The sequence below is a fragment of the Pholis gunnellus genome (assembly GCF_910591455.1).
Source record: "Pholis gunnellus genome assembly, chromosome: 21".
NCBI lineage: Eukaryota > Metazoa > Chordata > Actinopteri > Perciformes > Pholidae > Pholis > Pholis gunnellus.
This window is the reverse complement of record NC_136548.1, coordinates 13,084,332-13,107,899: the sequence shown is the minus strand read 5'-3', so window position 1 is coordinate 13,107,899 and position 23,568 is coordinate 13,084,332. Positions and strand designations below refer to the sequence as shown.

Sequence of the window (23,568 nt, the reverse complement as noted above, 5' to 3'; positions counted from 1 at the left end):
GCACTCGTGCACCTGAGCTGGATCTGATGGGAAGAGGAACCGGCCTCGGGGCTTCAGTGCATTCACTCCGAGGATGAGTTCCCTTCAGCTACTGGAGGAGTTTGCATGTCACTGTCACATTTTTCTCTAATATGATGGTGTCTGCTACTCAAACATAAATATAAATGAATAAAAACACTGTAAAAGACATGTTCTACTAGTTGCTTTTGTTGTCACTCCCATTATTGCTTTTGTTAATAGGTTGAATGGCTCACGCAGCAGTTACATTTGTTAATTTATGTTTAGTATGAATTGGTCCTTACGCAGACCCTTACTTCCAATCTTGCGCATGCGTACTTCCTAGTCTGTCGGACAGCAGCAGCCAGTAAACATGGCTGGAGTTGGTTTCCGACGGTGGGCCCAGGCTCTCTCTAAAGGAAGAGGTCCTGGCATTTCAGCCCTTTTGTCGGGATGTAGAGCAGGTCAGTGCTGTTATAGCTTTCGTTCTGTTACATTTCTCTTTAGATACATGTCAGAGTTTAACGTTTAAAGCCTCGAATGAGCGTAACCTTGACATGCTAACGTTAGCTTCTGCTAGCTATATCACAACGGCTATTTTGAACGAGTGTGAAGCTCTTTACACATCCACGGGGAGATGGCGGAAAGAATAACAATCGTGCAATCGTTTGTGTTTCAGCCTCCGGTGTGTCAAAGGGTGGTCTACCTGGTCCATACCCGACGACCCCCGAGGAGAAAGCTGCTGCTGCAAAGAAGTACAACATGAGGGTTGAGGACTATGAGCCATATCCCGACAACGGCGAGGGGTGAGCTTTATTTTGAAAATAAAAACCCCGTCCTCTGGTCTCTCTGCTGTTATGAAAAGTAATGTTCAGCTCATGTATTGTTATGCTTGCCTGATACATCACCACTGCGTGAATCACCGGGTAATAAAGTCAGTACATGTCCTGTTTAACTAACTGCCACCGTTGTGTTTTTGCAGATTTGGTGATTATCCAAAGTTACCAGAAAAGTCTCAGCATGAGAGAGACCCCTGGTACCAGTGGGACCACCCTGACTTGAGGAGGAACTGGGGAGAGCCGGTAAGATAATAATGACTTGCTGTGATATCAGGTTCACTTGTGCAACCCATATATATTGAGTTTATCACAGATATATCAGCATTGGTATACATATCGGGCTATAAGTAATAAGAAATTGCATTACATGGGCTGGTTCCACCAAATTTAAAACATGCTTTTCTACATGAAATCATGTTATTGTTGCTCATTCTTGTATGTTTCGCTTATCAAAACTAACACCATACTTGTGACCCATGAATGAGCATTCCAGGATCTTGTAACAAATACAATTGCAATTTCTAAGTGACAGCCATACGTAACAATGTCCCACAATATCCCTATCAGTAATGTTTAACGTTATGTGTATTTATATTGTATTGCTACTGCACTAAAGCAACATCGCACATACATAATATTGTATCATTTCTAAAGATTGTGCATTTATAATTTTGTCTAGAATGTGCGGATACACCAGTGTAGCTTAAGATTGTGACAATTGTATAGATAACAACATAAAAAACGTATTTCTTAAGCGCACACTATATCATTGTTGTCTGTAGACACAATTGTTTTTGGATATTTAGACAGTATTCAAATCAGCTTGATTGTACCGACTCCACTCGGTGCCTCTGTACACTCATAAGTTCACTTAGATGACAACATGAATAGTTATTACAGTATATACATTACAGAATACGAATCCCTATTAATCAGTGATTGTTCTCCGTCTTTAGATGCAGTGGAATTTTGACATGTTCATCCGGAACCGTGTGGATACATCTCCCAGTCCTGTGGATTGGTCCACGATGTGCAAACAACTGTTTGGTTTCATCGGGTTCATGCTGTTTATGTTCTACGTTGGGCAGAAATTACCATCTTATCAACCTGTTGTAAGTACAGACCAATGCTTGGCTTTATTTATTTCTGCTACATTCTATTTTAATGGGATGTGAAATCACCTGATCTATTAATCAATAGTTTGACTTGACTTTATCTCACCCCTCTTGTGTAATGAATTATTTATTTTTCACATCTTTATATTACCTAATCGTCCTTGATGTTGGGATAAATTAACTTACTTTAAAATAAACATCTAGGACAACTTTAAGAAGACCGCAAATTAACAAGTTGTCCACCAATAGTAATGAACCTTGCATTGCAGATCGCATACTTTTTCTTTCTACTTTTTGTACACACTGCCGCTGCCCTTACAAAGTATGAACTGTTGCATGCTTTATGCATTTAATTGGTACACACTTATTGTGTGTACTTTGCACCTTGATCTTTGACGCTCTTGCTCGTATATCCACTGCTCGGAGGATTGTAGGTCAGAATAAACAGAAAAGCACACTGGCTTGCATACTGCAAAAAGTCACAGAATACAGTAGGACATCCTGGTATTTTTGTCATACTGCATTGGACGTACTAAATATTTTTCTGGCGTTACTAAATAGTGTGGTAGTAAAGGTTTTAGATTGCACAGATAGTGTTTATTACACTAAAAGTTGCTATAAAGTGTCACTCAGCTTTACAATCATCAAATCCATGAGAACCAATTAGCCTTATTGTACAGTGTAATTATTTCCAACTAGTAACGCTGACCTGTTTATATGAATTGAACTGAAGGACCCTGTTTGCTCTATTTACTCATTCATGGCCGCCTCCATCATCAGTTTTGCAATTATCCCATTTAGCTTGTGAATACTTTTAATCAATGGAAGCAAGACTGTTATTTAAGTGTAAGCACTTTTTAAGTATTTTAATGCCATTTATTTTCATCTGTGGATGAGATGATTTTTGATCGTGTTCTCTTTATTTAATAACATGCATGTTTTCAATAAAAGCATTTGTCTCTCTTCCAGGCAGAGAAACAGTATCCCTATAACAACCTGTACTTGGAGAAAGGAGGAGATCCGGAAAAACAACCAGAGGAAGTCAAAAATTATAAAATCTAATGACTACAATCTGACTCTTACTTGTGTATATATATTTCTGTCAAAAATAAAGACTTGTATTAAGTTACATTCCTCAATGTGTTGCTGTTGTTTTGTGTTTAAAAAGACTGTCAACCTGTCAAATAGTTAACAGCTTAACATGTTCACAACTCTTTGATCCGTCGTTATAAAGCACGCTACATACAATTTACAAAACTATTTTTTTGTTGGGTCAACGGTGACGTCGGGGTTACCTTAGGCCACGACCACCAAATGAGAAATGTCCCTGTCGGCTACCGTAGCTCAGTGACAACACGGCAAAGTACTTTGAGAGAAATCCGCCTGCGGCTAAGCTGCTAGCTTTTGCTGAGAAGTAGCTAGCTCTCCAGTTTGTAGTGGATGCGAACAGTCAGGCTGTGACAAAGACAGTTGATGTGAGTTACTATCAAAGCCATATATGTATATATTTTTTTTGCTGGGCTTAAACGTGTCTGATACACAGCGTTTCTGTTGAGATATGGAGGCAAGGGTGGTGGCTGTAACATTGATTGCTAGCTAGAAGCAGCATCGGTTCCGGTTATGCACTGGAACAGACGTTAACCTTTTAGCTCATATGATTTCTTATGTAGTGGCATGAATAAGAAACTATCGGATTCATTTAAACTACTGCAGTGATTGTTAGGTAATGGCGGCCATCAGATAATCTGTGTTCAGTGTTATCAGCTATAGTAAAAGTGTACGAGACTTGTTTACAGCCACAATTGCGACATGCTAACATTAGCTAACTAGCTGATACACATCAGGTTAGTTTCAGGGAATAGTCGGAGACATGCTGTCAGGGTGGCAGCTTGTTGGAGCTAAGTTAGAAGGTAGTATGTAACAGTGTATTGTTAATCCACACCTATTGTCAATCAAATACGTGTATTATCTTTGACGTAGTGGAGTCCGTTAGTCTGGTCGGGACTTGAAACTCGTTTAGGAATATGAGGCTGAAGGAGATCCAGAGGACTGCCCACCAAGCGTGGAGTCCAGCCGAACACCACCCCATCCATCTGGCCTTAGGAACGTCAGCACAGCAGCTCGATGCCTCTTTCAACACCACAGCTGCCCTGGAGATATTTGAGGTGGATTTCGCAGATCCATCTCTGGACATGCAGCTCAAAGGGTCATTACCCACCTCAAACAGGTACATTATGATACACAAATAAGATACAAGATGCTACCTCTGTCCATATCAGCCTACTGTGGAGAAGGGATGTGGCTACAATTTGGGCCAGATTTGAAATAAATCCATGTTATATTCTTTCCCTCTCTCTTTTTTTAAAATACATTATGGGCTATTTTGGCTCCAAAGACAAAGTGTTTGACAGTTAAACATATCTTTTGAAGAAGTATACAGAGGACTGCTCACCTGAACACCAAGTGCACTTCAGTTTTGGCTTTGAGTTTGCCGTTTGTAACAAATAACTCACTTTACCTTTCCTATTCCAAAGGTTGCACAGTATCGTATGGGTGAATTTTGGAATGGGAGCAGATGGTACTGGAGGGAGACTGGTCGGTGGCAGTGAAAATGGCACGTTAACTGTATACAACCCAGAGGTCATAATGAGCGGCGGTGCAGAGGCAGTAGTGGGACAGTCTGACAAACACACAGGACCCATCCGAGCACTCGATTTCAACCCTTTTCAGGTAAATGTCTTCAAGCGAAACCTTTTGTGTCCTTAGAGACAGTTTATACGGAAGACTTCACTTTCCTGGTGCTGCTATACACATTATTAATCGTTCTCAATTTTTCCTCTCCCAGAGTAATCTCCTCGCTTCAGGAGCAAATGATTCAGAGATATATATCTGGGATCTGAACAACTTCAACAGTCCAATGACACCAGGAGCAAAGACGCAGGTGTGTGTGTGTGTGTGTGTGTGTGTGTGTGTGTGTGTGTGTGTGTGTGTGTGTGTGTGTGTGTGTGTGTGTGTGTGTGTGTGTGTGTGTGTGTGTGTGTGTGTGTGTGTGTGTGTGTGTGTGTGATTGAGATGTCATGAGTTTGTTGAAGTTCACACATGTCTGTTGTGAGTCAGTGCACAAAATATAAACCACAACTGGCAGCTTTCTTTTTGTTTCTTTACCTTTTGTAGTGTCATGTATGTGAGTTAATGCTAAAAGCCACAAGAACGTTTTATTTATGATTTCCATTTCATGTGTTGTGTTGTATGTCTTCCCTTAGACAATGAGGTTAATGAAGCAGTGTCACATGGACATTTTCTTTATAAAATGAACATATTCCCAGCAATCCATTCATCAATTTCATATAAACAATTGACTTAGCTAAATATCTTGATCCTACATCACTATCAGCATTGTTGTTATATCATTTGAATATCTCTTTGTCTCGGACTCAGTCGGGTTTGTTTTGACAGTAACAGCCTTTGTCTCTCCTTTCAGCCTGCTGAAGACATCAGTGTTGTGTCCTGGAACAGGCAGGTTCAGCACATCCTGGCCTCTGCCAACCCCAGTGGGAAAGCCGTCGTGTGGGATCTGAGGAAGAACGAGCCCATCATCAAGATCAGTGACCACAGCAACAGGGTTTGTGGCTTTAATAGAAATTACGCGAAGTTCTAACTTATCTTCTGCCAAAAAACTGTACGTTTATCTTTCATGAATCAATCATTAACGCTCTTCTGCTACATTTGTAAAGCAGTTATTCTCACGCTTTGTCTGCAGCATTTATTTTGCGAGTATTTTTAAGCTTCCCAGCCGTTTCCGGTTAGATAAAAATTAAAATGATTATTTTGCATCTTGTAGAGAGTCTCCTATCATCCTAAATCTCATCTGTTTCAGATGCACTGTTCAGGAATGCTCTGGCACCCTGATGTGGCCACTCAGCTGGTTTTGGCCTCTGAAGATGACCGAATGCCAGTCATCCAGATGTGGGACCTCCGTTTTGCCACTTCACCCCTTAAAGTCTTTGAGAACCACACAAGGTGAGGCATGAACAGTTTGTGCTCATTTCAGGTTTTTTGTCATATTGCAGAATATACTGTATTTACTGTCTGTTGGTGTTTCCTTACAGGGGGATTCTGTCCATATCCTGGAGCCAGGCGGACTCCGAGCTCCTACTGAGTAGTGCTAAAGACAACAGGATCCTCTGCTGGAATCCAAACACCGGAGAGGTATATAACACCAACCGCTGCTTCTCTGTTAGGCCTGAATAACCTTGCCTCATTATTGGGACTTAGTGACGGTGATGTGGGTTCTTACGTGTAATTTGATTAATTTTAGGTCATCTATGAGCTTCCAACAACAAACCAGTGGTGTTTTGATGTCCAGTGGTGCCCCAGGAATCCAGCCCTCCTTTCAGCCGCCTCATTCGACGGCAGAATCACCGTCTACTCTGTCATGGGAGGAAGCATGAAGACTCAGCAGCAAAGCACATCTGATAAGGTAGTATAAGCTGTTCTTAATGTATTTAATCCCAGAAGCTATGTGCTGCGCTGCCTTGTTTGTCCACCAGATGGCGCAGGTGTGAAGGGATTGACATCGACTAATGAACACCAGTATAACATTAAATCTGAAAGATAGTTATATTGATTAATCGTTTGGTCTAAAAAATATTAGGTGTATCTTTTTGTATAACCCAAAGACTGTCAGTTTGCAATCATTGAAGACTAAGAAAACCAGCAGATGTTTACATTTAAGAAGCTAAAACCAGTGAAATGTGAACATTTTGATTAATCAATTCTCAAAATAGTTGCTGATGAGTTTTCTCTCAATCGACGTATTGTTTCAGCTCTACCCCAAAGAATTGTGCTTGTTTTTAACTTCAAACATTTTATTGAACAGATATCCTCTTCATTTGACTCAATGGACCCCTTTGGTACGGGGCAGGTCCTCCCCCCCCTGCAAGTTCCTCAGCCTGCAGTGCAGGAAACCATAGTTTCCCCTCTGAAGAAGCCACCTAAGTGGGTGCGCAGGCCTGTGGGCGCTTCCTTTGCTGTAAGTGCAACATTACAATGTGTTATAAGCATGTTGATGGAAAAGGTGTTCATGACTGATCTGGTGGGTGTTTTTTCCCCCCAGTTCGGTGGAAAGCTGATAACCTTTGAGAATCCCAAGCTGCCTCCGGTGCAGAGCCCCCAGCCCGTCCCGAGACAAGTGTTTATGAGCCAAGTTACCACAGAGACGGAGTTCCTCCAGCGCTCCAGGGAGCTGCAGGCAGCGCTGCAGTCGGGCTCCTTCAACAACTACTGCCAGGCCAAGATCCAGAGCGCCAAGTCAGACGCTGAGCAGGACATATGGAAGTTCCTTCTGGTGGGTCCTCACGTCCTCTTTGACATTGAGACAGTCAGTGTCGTGTCATTTTTATTTTTCTTTATAAATTCACTTTCTCTGTTTACAGGTGAACTTTGAGGATGAAGCCCGCGTGAAATTCCTCCGACTTTTGGGTTTTAGCAAAGATGACCTGGAGAAAAAGGTATTCTGCCATCTGATTTCTAAATGTAGCCATTAGCTGATATCTGTCATATACAAGCATGTTACCCTCACTCATATCCTGTTAGCTGTAAAGAAAAATATAATGTTTATTTAGATTTCGAAATGCCTGGGGAAGAGTTTTCAGCACAATGGGCACGGAGTGGATGCCAAAGATCTGGCAGAAAAGATGCAGCGGCTCTCCACCGAGGTCGGCAAGTCTGCACACAAGATGTTTATATTCAAAACATTTTTTTAAATTATTTGCATACCAAGTGTGCAGCCCTTGTTTACTGTAAAATGTCCTTTGTTGTATTTCCAGAGGTCTGATGTGGCTACTGCTAGAGGTGATGCCAGAACTTCTGGCTCTGTTTCACCGGCAGACGTCTTTAGTCAGACTCCAAAGGAAAACTCCAATTTCCAGATCCCTGTATCATGTGGTAAATCCCTCTTCTGCACACAAAATGAATGATTCATTTAGAATATTTAGTCATTTGGTTGGAAATGTAAGTGCATTCGGTGTTGATGGTGACTGACCTTGTCGTTCTTTTGAAGACACCGACGGTTTGATAAGCCAGGCGCTGCTGGTCGGTAACTTTGAGGGCGCGGTGGATTTGTGTCTCAACGACGGCCGCTACGCCGAAGCCATCCTCTTGTCCATCAGCGGAGGAGAGGAGCTGCTCAAGAAAACTCAGCAAAAATACCTAAGCAATCAAAAGAACAGCATTTCAATGGTATCAGTCTTATTTGATTCATTCTGTTTCAGTTTGTGCAATCCCAGGAAGAGCATTTCGTCTTAACGTGTCTTGTCTCAACTGCAGCTCATATCGTCAGTGGTGACCCAGAACTGGAGAGACATAGTGCAAAGCTGTGAGTTAGACAATTGGAAAGAGGCTCTCGCTGCTCTGCTGACTTACGCTCACCCTGAAGATTTTGCCCGTCTGTGCGGTAAGTTGCTCACAAGTGTGGCCCCGCATCGGTCATGCTGCGGCTTGCCTCGCTTCCAGGCAAAACTGTGAATACTTGCTTTACTCTTTGAATAACATCTCCCTTTGTACTCGGCCTCCCTGCTCTAATGTCAGCCTCCCCTCTCTCTCTAACATCGTTTAAATCTGCAATTCTTCTCGGTAGATACCCTGGGAGGTCGGTTGGAGCACGAGAGGACGGAGAAGCGCTGCCTGCAGGCCTGTCTGTGCTACATCTGCTCTGGGAACATTGAGAAGCTAGTGGAGTGCTGGGCCTTGCATAAAGACTGCTCCTCCCCTCTTGGTCTAGAGGTACAATCTTTTGTCTCCGCTTTGCAGAAACGAAATACTGTTTTTAACTGCACTGTTGCGCCAAGCACTGAAAATGCGTAGGATGTAGCACTCGCAGTGACCTTCTTAGTGTCTCTGTGTGTTTTTCAGGACCTGGTTGAAAAAGTAATGATGCTGCGTAAGTCAATCGAACGCCTCCGCAACAGCGAGGTTGACATCCAGAGCCCCATCCTGGCCGAGAAGCTAACCTGCTACGCTGGCATCCTGGCTGCAGAGGGCAGTCTGGCCATTGCCATGACCTACCTGCCTGAGAACTCAGGCCAAGTGAGAGGCACAGCAGCGAACGCATTTCTATTCCCCAAAACGGGTGAATACCATTGTGTTTTTTGACACAATTTTGTCTTCCCAGGCTGGGATCACAATGCTGAAAGACAGGCTGTTCCACGCTCAGGAAGAGGCTGCCGTCGGACAGCACAGGCCAAACTCCCTCAACAGAGTCAATGTGTCCACAGCCAAGCCCACTCCTGCTGCTCACACTCCTGCTGCTCACACTCCTGCACCAAAAGCACAAAATCTGGTATAAGTTTATGAGCAATCAAAAGCATTAAATCATATATTTTGCGAGTTTGAACTTTTCTTTAAATCATAGTGTTATTTCACCCCCCACTTCAGAGTCACTACCAGCCCTCTGCTCCTTCCCAGGCCGCCCAACAGCAGCCTCCTATGCCGTCGTTTTTCACCCCACAAGCTCCAAGCAACACCGGGCCCGGTCTGCCGCCTTTTTCTCATGTACTGCCGCCCAGTGGGACCCGCCCTGCCTTGAGGCCTCCCTACCCTCAACATCCTGCTTCGGCTCCAGGTTTGATGTTGTATTTTACTTTCAGGTATTTCAGGCCGATTGTTTTTAGAAAACCCTGAACAAACTTAGGTAGATTGTGCTGATAAGGCCTCTCTTTCATCTGAAGTGAAAATAGGAAGGCGGGACTTTAACTTGGGTATTAATAAGCAGAGGTATTTTGCTGGTGGTAACGTTATCAGTGTTTGAAGTCTAAAGGAAATACACACTGGTTCGATTCTGCTTCCAGTTCCGCGGTCGGCCCGCTGCGGACAGCACGCTGGACTAAATCTGGGTAGCCCTGAAGCTCCGCCCCCGCTGCTTGCACAGCGCTTGTTTATTCAAAGTGTATTATTGAACGTGTCTAAATTGCACTGAATTCGACAAAAGCACTCCCATGGGTCCTCAGCAATACACCCGTTAAGTGTGAGGTAGATCGTATGAGCGGTTCTGGAGATATGTGAAGGACAGACAGACAGACTCGCTTCCTTTCTTTATAGTTAGACTTAATGGCACTTGTCCTTCCCCAGGTTTCCTTCCTCGTCAGCCATTCCAGCCTCAGCCTATGGCCGTCGGGCGACCCTCAGGCTTCCCTCCTCCAGGTCCCTCCATGCCAGCTCCTAACTTATCAGGACCTCGACTCCCACCTCCGTCATCGACCCCTGGAGGCATGTTCACCATGCCCAGCCCCGGGGTGCCACCGACAAGCTTCATGCCGCCTACCTCTTCACCCACGGGCCCCATGCCACCCTGCTCCCAACCCGGAGCCCCGGTTCCCATGTACCCCGGGGCCCTCCACAACCAGGGGCCTGCGCCCCTCATGGCGTCTGGTCCCTACGGATCTGGGTACCCACAGGGAGGATCAGGGTACCCACAGGGAGGCCCCGGAGCTCCTGCTGTGAAGCCCTTCTCGGCCCCGGCTGTTGCTCCTCCTCCTACAGGTAGATCTCATGTTGCTAGACTTGTGACAGATGTTAGCAGGACTCTGTCGCTCATTGTTATTGAATCATGTTCAGCTGTCCACCTCATTTGACTTGCAGGATTCTTTCCCTGGCTGAATTCCCAGTGTGACTATGAAGGTGACAATGTTAGGGTTGGATATAGAATAAGAGTGCATCCGAATATACACTTTGAGTGACCAGAGGAAAAACCTGTACGAAACAAAAACACACTTTTCTATTAGATTGCACGGCATTATACAGTTTTATTGTTCTGGTCACTCAGTGTATTGTTTTCTGGTGTTTGCTTTTGCAGCTGTATGCTTGAGGGAAATGTCAGCTTAAAACACAGGAAACAAAACCACATCTTCCAGTCTCAAATCAAAACACTGTAGGCCTTCTTTTTCCTTTTTTCAGGTTATGAGAAGCAGGTCAACATAGTACACTAATGCATATTACAAAACGTATGGAAAACCTAATCTGTTCAAGTACTGTGACCATAACCTGATAATCAGTTCCTTCAACGAAAGGGAAAGTATTCAATCAGTCTATAAAAGGGCTCGAGGTCAAAAGAAGAAGTCTGATCTTGTGAGGATGTGCGACGATTCTTTGGCCGGTTATGAATCATTTTGTTTATTACCTTGTTTGTTTAACGGAGAGTTTGTCGAATTCTGTTTTTTAAAAAGCTCAGGTGTCGAGCAGTTAGCGTATGAACGGTCTAGCGGAGACATCTTTTACATCTTCAATTGATACATACATGTTTGAGCTCCAAGAGATATTCATGAGATGCTTGTTATTATTCAGCATCGGGGTATTGTTACTGTTGAGTGATCATTAGGATGCTGCCTGAGCATTTTGCCCATTTTTGCTGTTTGGTTTCTGCATAAGCTGCTAGAGTCTTTGGCTTATTGACATGTTTTTTGCCATGTCGACTAAGAGATTGTCTTGTGCTGACAGTTTTTGACTGCTGGAGTCTGAGCAGAAAATAAATGCCTCCCATCACTCTTCAAATTCTTCTGATTCAGGACCCCATGAAGGCTGGAATGACCCACCAGCAGTACGAGGTGGACCCAGAAAGAAGAAGGTATTTGTGTATTTATCACCATCAATATAGTCTTTTAGGTCCATTTTATCCAGTCTGTGTATTCTTTTTTTAATATACTTCATTAGAATACACTTTAAAATGTGTTTCCTTCATTTAGTATTCCAGTCTACAACCAATGCTGTAGGCACAGATCAAATCAAACTTTTAGTAAATCCGTATTGAATATTATTTTTTAGAAATGCTTAGACTCTTAGGTCTCTTTCATGTTTCAACCATTTATCTTTTACTTTTAGCTTTCTATGTCAAATCTTCCCGCTCTTTGTTGACAGCAGAATCCTCTTTGGGGTACAAGTACTGCTTGAGAATCACTGATCTACGAGGCCTGGTGTAGTTCACTGCTGTGTAGTAGTTCTGGGCAAAGTTAAATAATTCAACTCAACAACAGCTCAATCAATTCAATAATGTAAAGTGCATTCGTTAAGCTGCACTGATGAATATTTGATTAATAGCAATGAATTTAATGACTAGATGTAATTTGAAAGGGGTCGTGAAAAGTGACAAACACTCAGAGAAATGGGATTGCGCTCCCATTAACCTGGCTTCCAGCAGCAGAGGCAATCAAGCTGTGATAAACCTGCTACCTGTTCAGAAACCAGACACACACACAGTCTAACAAACATCAGTCAGCTTGTTGTGGAGTTCCTCCTCGAAGTAGCCAAAGAAAAAACATAAATAAATGATTTTCTTGTCCCTGACTGGATGTATCTTACAGCTCCCTGATAACTACACTCCACCAGCCCCCATCACTGCCCCTGTGATGGGATTCCCTGTGGAGGCTCCTCAGCCCCACGACCGCGCTCAAGTCCCCCCCGGAGCCCCCCAGGAGCCCAGCGTGCAGGTTGGTGTGTGACCACGGGGCTGTTATCTGATCGCTCACTCTGCAAAACACTGTCAACACCTTTTTATTATTTGTGTCCTTGTTTTTTTTTCCCTCAGCTTCTCCAGCAGCTGCCGGCAGAGAGGGTGGAGCAGAAAGAAATCCCAGCTGAACACATGGTCCTCAAATCCACCTTTGACAGCCTGGTGCAGCGCTGCCAGCTCGCAGCGGGAGACCCAGTAAGTCTCACTGCTGAGTGTGTGCGGCTACATTGAAAATCTTGCATTAATTCGAGGGGAAAGTTTGAGTTTTATTGGATATAAAATGTCTTCAAATATTTCCCCCTTTTTCAGCAAACAAAACGGAAACTTGATGATGCCGCCAAACGTTTGGGATACCTGTACGACAAGCTGAGAGAGCAGTCGGTAAGAAATGATCACATGTACACAAGGTTATTATCAAGGAAAATAATTTAGCCATGAGCTATAGTTAAAAGTTGAGTGAACATCCTCTTACCACCCAGACCAAAGAACTCGCTATGCCCCGCCCCTTGCTGTCAGAGCTTCCATGGTCACTAACTGCCCTCCCTGAACAAATATCATCCAATTATTGGGCAAACAAAAAGAGCCATTTCAGAGAGAAGAAGACAAAAAGGTCTACTGAATGCGTTCAGCAGCAAAAAAAAGATAAATTTAGAAGCTAACAGATCAGAGTGTGAAAGTGAACAACCACTTCTCCCGGCGGTCGAGACAAAAACAATAGAATTAAGGAACAACATAGTTCCTGTAAAGACGGGTGGGTCTGTATTTACAGCTTCAATTATTACAATAACAAATGACTATGTACACATTCAACATGCCTTCAGGAGCTAGCATAGAATAGAAGTGCTAACACAAAACCAGTTTTGATATTAAGTAAATACTTAAGTTTTGGACTGTTGGTGAGACAAAACATGCAGTGTGAAGATGTCTTCGTCTGTAACATGTAACATGTAACTGTAACATGTGCCACATAGTAACATGAGATAATGTTTCCCCCTGCCGATGTCTCAGCTCTCTCACAACATTCTGAACGGGCTCCACGAGATCAGCCGCTGTGTGGCGAGCCAGAACTACCAGCGGGGTCTGGAGGTCCACACCCAGGTGGTCACCAGCAGCAACTTCAGCGAGATCTCCGCCTTCATGCCCATCCTCAAAGTGGTCATGACCATCGCCAACAAGCTGGGCGTCTAACCCCTGGAGGGGGGGGTACCACCAACCAGACTTCAGTGTTATCATATTGTTATATATGTATGTATTTATTTCTTTTTGACCTGATGATAATGAGAATAATTACTGGTGATATTGCAGATAGTGGTCTTCATCACTCCATATTCCTTCCTGGTGGCTGGTTTGGGCAGTGAGGTGGATTTTTGTAGAGAGTTTGTCGATGGTTGCTGTGGTGATTTTACGATAAAATGAATGTATTCTGAAAGTTGTGATTCTGTAAATTCAACGGTTTGGTGTAATATACAAAGTTTGAATCAAGGCGGTGTTCGTAGTTGCATTTTCACAGTCCACATCACACTGGTGCATATTTTTCCTTGATTTAAGTTTCGACTGAATACATGTAGTGCTCTAAAACAGAACATCCGGGGATAGCAGCTCCTACACGTCCACAGAAGGGGTGAAAAAGGTGCAAATTGAAATTGGGTTGATCTTACTATCTGTCCTGTCGGTGTAGTTTCTGTAAGGGAGAAAACACACCGATACTGTGTATCGATCACAACAAGCATGGAGGAAACACTCACATGAATACTGATTGTTCTCCCCACCTGCTGTAACAGATTGTGTCTGGTTGATTTCGCCTCGAGGGTCCTTTGGGCCAAAGCGCTGCAGACGGAGGCCATTACACTGATTGTCAAGTTGCTTGATTTTTTGATTTCTTAGCACTGCTATTTTCCTGATACGTTGTGTGAAAGTCAGACTTTCTTCAGTGTGCATGTTTTCCCTGCTGATTTCACATGGCGGCTCATGAGCAAAAAAAAAAATTTCATTAATTTATGTTGAACTGCGAATGAATTGACACCCGCCTCCTGTTAGAAATGTTCTTACTCATCTTTCCACCTATGTCTTATCCTTTTGTAACTCTGAAGTTTTTGTTTTAGATTAGATCATACGATGATACCAACACAAATGAATCGACGAATGAGAACATGTGATATTCTGAGGTTTGCAGCTGGACATAAAGCTGGGTGGTTTGGTGTATCATGGCCACAGAAGGCAGTAAAGTGCCTCCGTGTGCCCGTTTCGGTTGCACAGATATTTATACAATCCGCGTTGCTTACTTCACTCATGTCGGTATCTTTTTTCAAATAAAACTTAAATTCAAAAATGTTGACGCTTGAGCAATTTCTTCAGACATAGTAATTCATACATGTACCTAATAATAAGGCACTCTTCAGAAAGGGAAACTAGTGGCTTTATTAATGGTTAAGAAAGGTTATTAGTCATTAATAACATCTTTGGGGGTTAAAAAGTGTCCTGTTGCTTTATTAGAAAGTGAGCAACCTGTGATCCCTTTGTTAATATTAAATGCAAAATTGGTGACTCAGTAGAAAGTGAGTAGAGCATGACACTGTCATCACAAAGAAAACTATTTGGTAACTTAATCCTTGTACTAATGAAGGTTTATTACTCTATAGTGCATTAATACATGATTCATTAGTAAAGCCCTTTTTGTTACAGCGTGTATCCTTAATGAGTATTTTCTTTTTTGAGTGTCGTGCTGTAGTCTAATATGTTGTTTTTCTTCATTTCTAAATCAGAATTTGGGGTCTATATTTTGAAAGCCCTCTGTTCTACTTTTGTTTTGAGATGTTTGTGTTTTGCTATATATATCTTGTAATCTGTGACTCAAGCCTGACTCCTCTAAAAGCCCCATTTACCAGATGATGAAATGACTCATACAGGGTGCTTCCTGGTTGTGTATATGTTTCTATATTCAGTGTTTCGCCTCTTTCTGTTTTTACCATTTGCATGCCTCACAGTACTCCATTCAGCACTAAAGAGGGCGGCAGTTCCTCAGGAGGTGGAGCTTCTTACCACCAGGATGTGCACAGGTGTGTTGCATTCAATGACTGACATGAGACTTTTCACCTGCCTGCGCTGCATTAGTAATGCAGACTGCTCTGATGAGGGTCTGTTTAGACCGGAAGCTCAAATAAAATATCTATTTTATTTGTAACCAGGTCCCCAGATTTCTCATTCAAACATGTCTAGCTTTACTTCAAATGTAAAATGCACTTGGACTCGTCGCGTAATTGTTCACGCGCACTTCCTCCATTGGCGCAGGAGGATCATAAGTCAAGAACTCGCTGCTGATTGGCCGGTTGGAGTCAGACGCTGTGAGCCGGGCAGAGCGAATGTGTATTTTTGGGGGTAGTTTGAACTGCAGTAACCTCCCGTGATCTCCTTCTGGGGTGATGCTAACATAATGTTACCTCACCACACATCACACCACGGTAGAGTCATGAGTCAGGATGTTACTCCGCCTCTCTGGGACACTGTAGCCTCAGGCGTTTTAATAATTCTGCAATGTGGCGAGTGTATCTTTGACATGGCCTACTAAAACAGTACTTCATAGTGCTGCCAAAGTACAGTGAAGTACTTCCATTTCATGCTGCTTTATACTTCTACTTCTGCATGCTAAGTGGAAAATGTATCTGACAACTGCAGTTGCTTTGCAAAGTCACATTATTAATACAAAATATAACCAACAAGTACATTCTGAGGTATTATTATAGATTAAATAGTAGCTAGCATTAGCTCCACCTTTAGTAATATTAAGGTGATGCCTACACAGTTGCATCAATAAGTATAATCCAATAATTGTATTAAAGTACAACGTATATTTTCAAATTCTACTTTTACTTAAGTAAAAAAGTTTGAGTATTTCCACATAAACTGAGCAGTTTGTGGTATTGTTACTTTTACTAATGGAAAGGATCTAAGTATTCCTTCCACCACTAGAAGTGAAGGCTGCAACTAACAATTGATTAAGATGTTAAAATGAATGGATTATCTGTTTAGTCTATAAAAAGAACATTCCCAGACTGTAACACTGCAAAACAAGATATTCAAGTTATAATTCCACAAGAGGAAGTTCTCACTTTTGAGATGGTATCAGGCTTTTACTTTTTTTTTTGCTTTATAAATGACTAAAACGATGAACTAACTGAGGAGTCGACGTATTGTTACAGCATTGAGGAACTTTGCTCAACACGTATGACATGACATCCACAAACCAAACTCGTTGACCTGAAAAACGATGATGTAATGTATCTGGGCAGCACAGTGGTCCTACATTCCTCTCTGCTCTGTGTGAACAGTTGAACATATTTGAGCACTTTATCAGTCTGCAGGCAAGAGTCAAGAATGGCAGTATTAAATAGTTTGGGGGTATATTTGACTTGCACACGTATATCAGCGGCAAACTGGAAGTGTTGAATTCTTCACCACAGAAGACAGAAAACTATCCAGGAAACAGAAAATCCTCCGATAAGTCCCAGTTGGTTTGTTACCAGGAAACTGCAGATTGCCGTCTTCACACACAAAAAACAGCGTCGGGTGACGTATTCAATCTATTTGGTTGAATACATTTGGCAGTACCACAATGTGAAAATACTACGGTTACCCCAAACATTGATGGATCAATAATAATAACCCTTTAATATATAGATATATGACATTAACAGCAGCCATTCTGCCCACGTAACAAGTACTTTCCTAGGAGTACTTCCACAACTGAAGATATCCTGCAACACCAACAGAAAAGCAGGCTTCTTCCTCAACACTGTGTAATGATGACGCCTGGATCCAGCCCTGTCAGCATTTTCTTCTTCACAGAATAAGGATTAAATGCTTCCTGCAGGTGGTTTGCTGTTGTTGGACTGTACTGGGCCTGCAGCAGGAGCAGCTGTATCATCTGTGTCTCTTCTGACGGAGCCAAGCTAAGCACTAAGGGTCCACATGTACCAGAATCTGAATTTAAAAAGCACATTTAAGAGGAGCTTTACAGGAATAATCTATGTGTCTGTGTGTGTGTAAACCAAAGCTTCTCTTGCAGTGCGGATTTATATCAGAGACACAATGAATACAGACAGAAACAAAGAGGAGCAACAACTGTTAATTGTGTGTATTGAAAATATTGTGAATTTTTATTTCAGAATAGAGTACAGTTGAGATTTGACATTATCATTCAGACATGACAACCTTTTGATCCTGTGATTAGGACAATGTTGGTTCTGGGCAGCAGGAGTTCTTTGCATGGCTTGTGAAGTGCTCTGATGATGCTCTCACATCCCGGTGGGTTGGAACTAGTCGGCACATCAGGGCCCATATTTTTGTGCAGGTTAAATCTGTTGATTGAACATTTTGCAGCGGGCGTTTTTTTTCATTTGTATTCTTGGAATATATACTTCTATCCTCTATTTTAATTTAAAGCACTTTATTTTTGCCGATCGATGTTGTCAATTTGCCTAAATTAAATTGTGTTTTTCAGAATATAAAAACGATGTTCCGTCTGGTGCTTCAGCCTGTAAACATGGACCGTGGTCAGATTTGGCGCGAAGAAGATCAGGAATGGATGCAAGTCGTAAGGCATTAGGTTGTATCCTGACTCTCATAAAATAAACAGGAGCTCAAATTTTGATTTATTTTACTGCCAAATGTTGGAGTGCAAAAAACTGGTTGCGATTAGAGCAATCTTTCTTTTAAGTCAATAAGGGGGAAAAAACTAAATAAATACATAAATAAGATAATATAAGCATTCCGCACACCAGAATTGAAGATGAGCATTAACATTGATGCACCTAAAATTTTGCAATGACAATCAGCTTTGTAGGACATCAAAGGGAAACCCGACCCCGTCTCAGAAATCACCACGGCAACAGTTCTGATAATCCAAAAGCGATGCGGCTCCACAGTACGTTACAAAAATAGACACGGCTCTGCCGTTAAGAGTCACCGATAAAACACCTCACCACAAACACCTACTACAGTATATCATCATGCATGGGTGGCATGTTGTTTTGTAACACCAGAACTGTCACATGACTGGCTGCTACGTCGACCAATGAGATCTCTGCTGCAGATGTTTCTGGACAAAAGAGGGACGCGTTGGATTAAAGAGGACGCAAAGCCACAGATGCCACAATGTTAAAAAAACACATCCACAATGATGCCGGCTGAAGAAGCAATATCGACTTAAGTGTGCTCTCGTGGACCAATAGGATGCTTGTAAATATACTGACAATTGGCACGCTCTTGGCACGATGATATATATATTCATTAAAAACACAAAGAAGTTGATTAAACATGGCATGGTTCTAAATTCAAATGTATCTTACTGTTAAAATTGAAGGGCAGTTATAATCTGGGGAATACTCAATCCATTTACTACACAGACTAAATACAGAATGTGTTTGTTTTTTCTACATATTTGGATACATACTGCAACACGTTCCCTCACTCTTCCATCACGTGCCATATTTCATTCAAGCCAAACAACTTTTTTTGAGCAAAACATCATTCAAACTCTCTCCGAGATCTTAAAAGCGCTCAAAAAAGTGAATTATCCGCGTATGAGAACGGTAACAAACTAGCTGTAAACAAGCAACGACAACAGTCTCCTATAAGTAGCATATCTTATCAGATGAAACACTGTTACTGCATGTTTTTCAGAGCACCACTTCTTATCTATTTTGATGAATAATTAAGTAATACTTACATAAAATGATCGGCTACATGACTGACCCTGCACGAAGGATGCACACCAAAGTGGCAAAAAACAGCAGAGAATGAAGTTGACGTTTAAAATGTTTCTACTTCCGATCTAAAGCATCTTTGCGAGACCATGGTCTGTCTGAACGGAAACCAAGGCAAAGAGCTTCGCAAAATGTGTTTGTTATTTAGTTACAGCTACAAAATGTTGTCAAGGCCCTCATGAAGATGACCTTTATCCTCAGTGGATGAGAAATGTACAGCTGTCAAAGGACTGTGAAGCTTCTTCTTGTCGGTACGTTTTTTTCCCTCGAAGCTGACCACAAGTCGTCGATCTTAGCCACTCCGGTGGCTTCCGTCTCCGGTGCGCTGTAATCGGGCCGTGACCAGCTCGTGGGACACTCTCTTGGGGTCCGTGGCCAGGCCCAAGAAGCACATGGCGTCGATGAAACAAGTGGTAAGGTTCAACTTGCAGCCGAACTCACTTGTTGCATAGTCAAAGGGGAACGTGTGGTGGTAGTTGTGAAATCCCTCACCTGTAAGTTTACAAGGAAAACAGCGGTGAGCAAATCATCGAAACATTTCGACATTAAAAACCTGTGCAGCTAACATTAGCAGAGTACGTTAGGTACACCCTTCTGTCTGAGATCGCTTTTTTGTCTTCCCTAAATTAGATTATATTTGTTCACCGTTGGCTCCATGGCAGCTCTGACAGCTTTTAGAATTAAGATGAGCCCCTGGGTCAATTTCGGAATAAAAAGTCATATTAGTACATTATTTTCACGGCAGTAAGGAGTCAGTCGGCTTAGCCTAAAGCCACTGAAGCATACCATTTTTGTTTGTGTTTTGATTATATTTTTGGTGAACAACTTTCAAGAAGTGGGTGCCATCTTAGAACATCCATGTCTTTTAAAATATCCATTCTTTCCGCACCAGTGACTCCTATTGGTTGTTCAAGGCACTAGCATTCTCCTGGGTGGGTCCAGTGGGAATAACTTTGATCTTCAGAATAAATACAAATGTTTAAATCAGCCTTTAAATGAGTCGGCCCATTTGTTTTGTGACATTGCACACCGGTTTACTGGTGCAACGCATAACTCACAATTGAATGGTATTTTTCTGGAGGTGACACTTTCCTGAGTCTAACAATTCCTGTTTTAATGATGTATTTGCGTTTCATACCTATAGCGCTGAATGTGACAAACGCGTTCTCCCTGGGGTTGATGCCCTTGTCATAGGGCCTGTTCCCCCACATGTGAGCCGCGCTGTTGACCAGCCAGGTGGCGTTCAGCACCAAGGTGTACCTCAACAGAGCTGGGACGAAGTACGCCACCCACAGAGACTCCCCCCAAAAGTACCACGGCACGGACATGGGGACGAAGAAGCACATGAGCAGCACAGACGGCTTGTAATACCTGTCGAAGAGACAGAGTGGGTGGAGAGCAGAAAGAATGGAGCTGTTTACTCAGTACGGCATAAACACACAAATGTCAGACGTTGGATTTAGTTTTTCCGCGCGATCTCTTTCTTCAACATGACAGTTTTCATTAAAGTCGACCTTGTGAACGAATCTCGACATGCACGACAGACATGTTAGTAATTGTCACCTTGTTAAACCAGAAGGACCACAGACACAACTCTGCAGCAGCGGTGGGTTAACACGTTAAATTGGCCTTTCTTTGCTCTATATTTGTATTTGACATACCAGAGACTAAAATAACGAAAGACACTTATGATTGTTTACTATCCACGCTGCCTCCCACAGGAGGAAAGTACAACCAAAGTCTAAAATCAATCATTGACTGAAGCCACTTACTTCCTTTGAAACATCACAACTTTGTCAGACTTCAGGTCAGTGAGTTCCAGCTTTTTTCCCTTCTCAATGACGTCGGGGTGTTTGCGCAGCATCAGCCAGCCAATGTGAGCGAAGAAGAAGCCCCGGACGGCGTTGTGCGGGTCAGCATCTGTCTCCGAATATTTGTGGTGAACCCTGTGGTCTCGAGCCCACTCAAAGATATCATTCTGTGGGTTCAGGTATGAGACAGAGATTACATACACTGCAGACGCAACGTGGTCGTTACACGGTAATGAAAACTGCTATTATTACAGGGGTAAGTGCGCGTACCTGAAATGACATGGAGTTGGCTAAACCGAGAAAGATCTTTAGAGGTAATGTGGCCTTGTAGGACCTGTGGCTCCACAGGCGATGAGCTCCGGCAGTAACTCCTAAAGCACTTATGATAAAACAAAAAAAGGCTGTGGGGAGAAAGACAGAAACTCATTAGGACTGCTAGCAATTAAAACACTGCACATTTGCAATATCTAAGCATCACGTGTATTCTGTACACTTGTACTGTCAGTGTTAGGTCTGCGAATTATCCTGCAACAAGTGATATTTTGCGAATGAGTCATCCGTGTTACATTAGTATATATGTGTAACTAAAGAGGAGATCGACCCACTAAACAGTAACATAGTCATTCAAAACGCTGAAATTATTAAAGTACTATTGCAATTTTTCACCTCATTTTAGCTTACAAGGCCTTTCCTTTGTATCAAAAGGCAACATATTTGGGAATTTGCTCCAAGATGATCTCCCCAATACAATCAAATGAATCCCACTATAGCTTGTATAGCTGAAGATCATTCAAATATGCCTCTGACTGAAGTGGTTTGTACTAGCCTACTTATCTCACGAGACTTTAAATAAACATGGCAAGTTACATGAAACCGTGACAGTCACTTGGTAATGTAATTACGTCACATCGGATGCTGACTGAATGGACAAAACAGCTTGATGCTTGCATGCACATGACTGGAAATCTATTCATAAGGGCAGCTCATGTGGTTTTAACATTCATAGAAAATACACATTAAAATGAATATTCTAAGAACATTTTTTGTAAGTAATTAAGCAGAATGCAGCTTGTGTAATCACTCTTTGTCCTACACTGTTACTTAATAAAATAACAAACGTGATAGTTGGTCTCTGTTGTTAAGTAAGGACACGTTCATTTTATGAGAAGCGCTCACTGTGGAGTTCGCAGTTTTAAAATACTTGCTGTGACATGAAATCTCGGGTGATAGATGGCCTGATCTATAATCCCACTACATGCAGAATACTGGGAGGAGCATGCACAACATCCGCGCAGCCACCTTTCGGCTTGCAACAGCGGTGACATAACAGCTGTAATTTCGTTATAAAATACTGTATTCCGGCCCAAATAAACACCCACCTCTTTGCAAAAAAAAATACTGTAACAGGTAGGATTTTACTTACACCAAAGTAAGGTCAAAGGGGATGCTGAAGGGATGATGGACACGCCGTAAGCGGCACCTATATGCAACAGGGTCATCAAAACGACGTTTATCCACACGATCCTTGAGGGAGGTTTGGGCCCGTCTTTTTCTTTGTATGAGTGATCAAACACGTCTTCCCTGGTGGCTTCTGGAAGAACATTTCCGTTGCTCGACTTGCGCTGCTTCATCGCCAACGCCTCCGTCTCCGTCATCGTGGCTGCGGTTTTGCTTGATGCTCTGGGCGGTAAATAAAATATACACATAAAAATAAGAACAACAACAAGATAAATCGGTGATATCCGTGTTTCAGTGATAAAAGCAGAATAAAGCCCGCTACGCTGCAGAGGAAGAGGATGTAATATATCGATGATGCTGACTTCTCGCTGACACAATGTTACCACCGCTTCGACATTTGCTGCGTTGTGTAACGCTCACATTACACCTGTAGAGTAACTCGACGGAAGATTAAAAAAAAACTCACCGAAGAGAAAGCAGACGAGTAGGGAAGAGATTCCGGCTGTTGAACGGGGAGGAATAGGTGTGAAAACAACTGTAACCGGTGAAAGAGAGAGGGATCGCTGGCTCCGCAGCAAACGCATCAGTTGAAGCAGTGCGAGATGCGATTGACCAATCAGCGCAGAGATGCCGCCTCAACCTCGGACTCTGATTGGCTGCCTGGTTATCTGCTGTTCACCTTTTATTCAGTCTTCTGCCAGATGTACATTTACCTTCTCTGGTGAGCCGCCCCAACTGTCTAGACTCTAGACATATAGAGTGAGATTGATATCTAAATGGTCATAAATATGCATTACATTATATAATGTAATACTATATGATTTCATTTGATTTCATTTATCAAGATCAGCTTTATCGGCCATGTATGCGTACGCATACAAGGAATTTGACTCCGGATTTTCACTTTGCTCTCATACGTACATACACAAGTTTACAAATGAACAAGAAGAAAAAAAATAAATAAAACAAGGACAACAGAAAAGTAGAACAGATGTAAGTATAAACATTTAACCACTATGTACAATATAAATATATATCCAAAATATGAACATAAACGTATTTATTCCCCTGTTTTAGCAATCACGC

At 42.4% G+C, this 23,568-nt stretch overlaps 3 protein-coding genes across 6 annotated transcripts; 2 read left to right on the top strand and 1 right to left on the bottom strand.

Moving 5' to 3' along the window:
- Positions 1 to 335: 335 nt before the first annotated feature.
- ndufb8 (NADH:ubiquinone oxidoreductase subunit B8) lies at positions 336 to 3,082 on the top strand. The gene is made up of 5 exons (XM_079183026.1): positions 336 to 461; positions 677 to 803; positions 980 to 1,079; positions 1,793 to 1,948; positions 2,921 to 3,082. The coding sequence occupies exons 1-5, from the start codon at positions 371 to 373 to the stop codon at positions 3,011 to 3,013; spliced, it is 567 nt and encodes a 188-aa protein (XP_079039152.1). The 5' UTR covers positions 336 to 370; the 3' UTR covers positions 3,014 to 3,082.
- A 235-nt stretch (positions 3,083 to 3,317) lies between these two features.
- Positions 3,318 to 14,774, top strand: sec31b (SEC31 homolog B, COPII coat complex component). 4 transcript variants are annotated; one of them, XM_079182303.1, is made up of 26 exons: positions 3,318 to 3,426; positions 3,932 to 4,178; positions 4,486 to 4,681; positions 4,797 to 4,892; positions 5,433 to 5,573; positions 5,829 to 5,971; positions 6,061 to 6,160; positions 6,270 to 6,431; positions 6,831 to 6,983; positions 7,068 to 7,298; positions 7,387 to 7,461; positions 7,576 to 7,668; positions 7,780 to 7,897; positions 8,013 to 8,191; positions 8,279 to 8,405; positions 8,589 to 8,734; positions 8,864 to 9,037; positions 9,123 to 9,290; positions 9,416 to 9,572; positions 10,079 to 10,489; positions 10,589 to 10,627; positions 11,512 to 11,570; positions 12,304 to 12,429; positions 12,528 to 12,647; positions 12,762 to 12,833; positions 13,461 to 14,774. In XM_079182303.1, exons 2-26 carry the CDS (start codon positions 3,976 to 3,978, stop codon positions 13,638 to 13,640), a joined length of 3,669 nt encoding a protein of 1,222 aa, XP_079038429.1. In that variant the 5' UTR covers positions 3,318 to 3,426; positions 3,932 to 3,975; the 3' UTR covers positions 13,641 to 14,774. The 4 variants fall into 4 exon arrangements, with proteins under 4 accessions (XP_079038429.1, XP_079038427.1, XP_079038430.1 ...); XM_079182301.1 differs by having other exon boundaries at positions 9,386 to 9,572; XM_079182302.1 differs by lacking the exon at positions 3,318 to 3,426 and adding an exon at positions 3,557 to 3,674 and having other exon boundaries at positions 9,386 to 9,572.
- Positions 14,775 to 17,583: 2,809 nt separating this feature from the next.
- scd (stearoyl-CoA desaturase (delta-9-desaturase)) lies at positions 17,584 to 23,059 on the bottom strand. The gene is made up of 6 exons (XM_079182043.1): positions 22,949 to 23,059; positions 22,448 to 22,704; positions 21,295 to 21,425; positions 20,986 to 21,191; positions 20,352 to 20,584; positions 17,584 to 19,705 (listed from the first exon to the last, which is right to left on the bottom strand). The coding sequence occupies exons 2-6, from the start codon at positions 22,677 to 22,679 to the stop codon at positions 19,506 to 19,508; spliced, it is 1,002 nt and encodes a 333-aa protein (XP_079038169.1). The 5' UTR covers positions 22,680 to 22,704; positions 22,949 to 23,059; the 3' UTR covers positions 17,584 to 19,505.
- Positions 23,060 to 23,568: the final 509 nt, after the last annotated feature.

What these genes read in the sequence shown, in the direction of transcription:
- ndufb8 (XM_079183026.1), top strand. Translation starts at nt 371, where the DNA reads ATGGCTGGAGTTGGTTTCCGACGGTGGGCCCAGGCTCTCTCTAAAGGA. An exon ending in TTTGTCGGGATGTAGAGCAG is followed by an intron (nt 462 to 676) that starts GTCAGTGCTGTT and finishes TTTGTGTTTCAG; the next exon opens with CCTCCGGTGTGTCAAAGGGT. An exon ending in TACCATCTTATCAACCTGTT is followed by an intron (nt 1,949 to 2,920) that starts GTAAGTACAGAC and finishes TCTCTCTTCCAG; the next exon opens with GCAGAGAAACAGTATCCCTA.
- sec31b (XM_079182301.1), top strand. Translation starts at nt 3,976, where the DNA reads ATGAGGCTGAAGGAGATCCAGAGGACTGCCCACCAAGCGTGGAGTCCA. An exon ending in TCGATTTCAACCCTTTTCAG is followed by an intron (nt 4,682 to 4,796) that starts GTAAATGTCTTC and finishes TTCCTCTCCCAG; the next exon opens with AGTAATCTCCTCGCTTCAGG. An exon ending in AAAAGAACAGCATTTCAATG is followed by an intron (nt 8,192 to 8,278) that starts GTATCAGTCTTA and finishes TCTCAACTGCAG; the next exon opens with CTCATATCGTCAGTGGTGAC.
- scd (XM_079182043.1), bottom strand. Translation starts at nt 22,679, where the DNA reads ATGACGGAGACGGAGGCGTTGGCGATGAAGCAGCGCAAGTCGAGCAAC. An exon ending in CCCTTTGACCTTACTTTGGT is followed by an intron (nt 21,426 to 22,447) that starts GTAAGTAAAATC and finishes TTCTCCCCACAG; the next exon opens with CCTTTTTTTGTTTTATCATA. An exon ending in CCAACTCCATGTCATTTCAG is followed by an intron (nt 21,192 to 21,294) that starts GTACGCGCACTT and finishes CTGAACCCACAG; the next exon opens with AATGATATCTTTGAGTGGGC.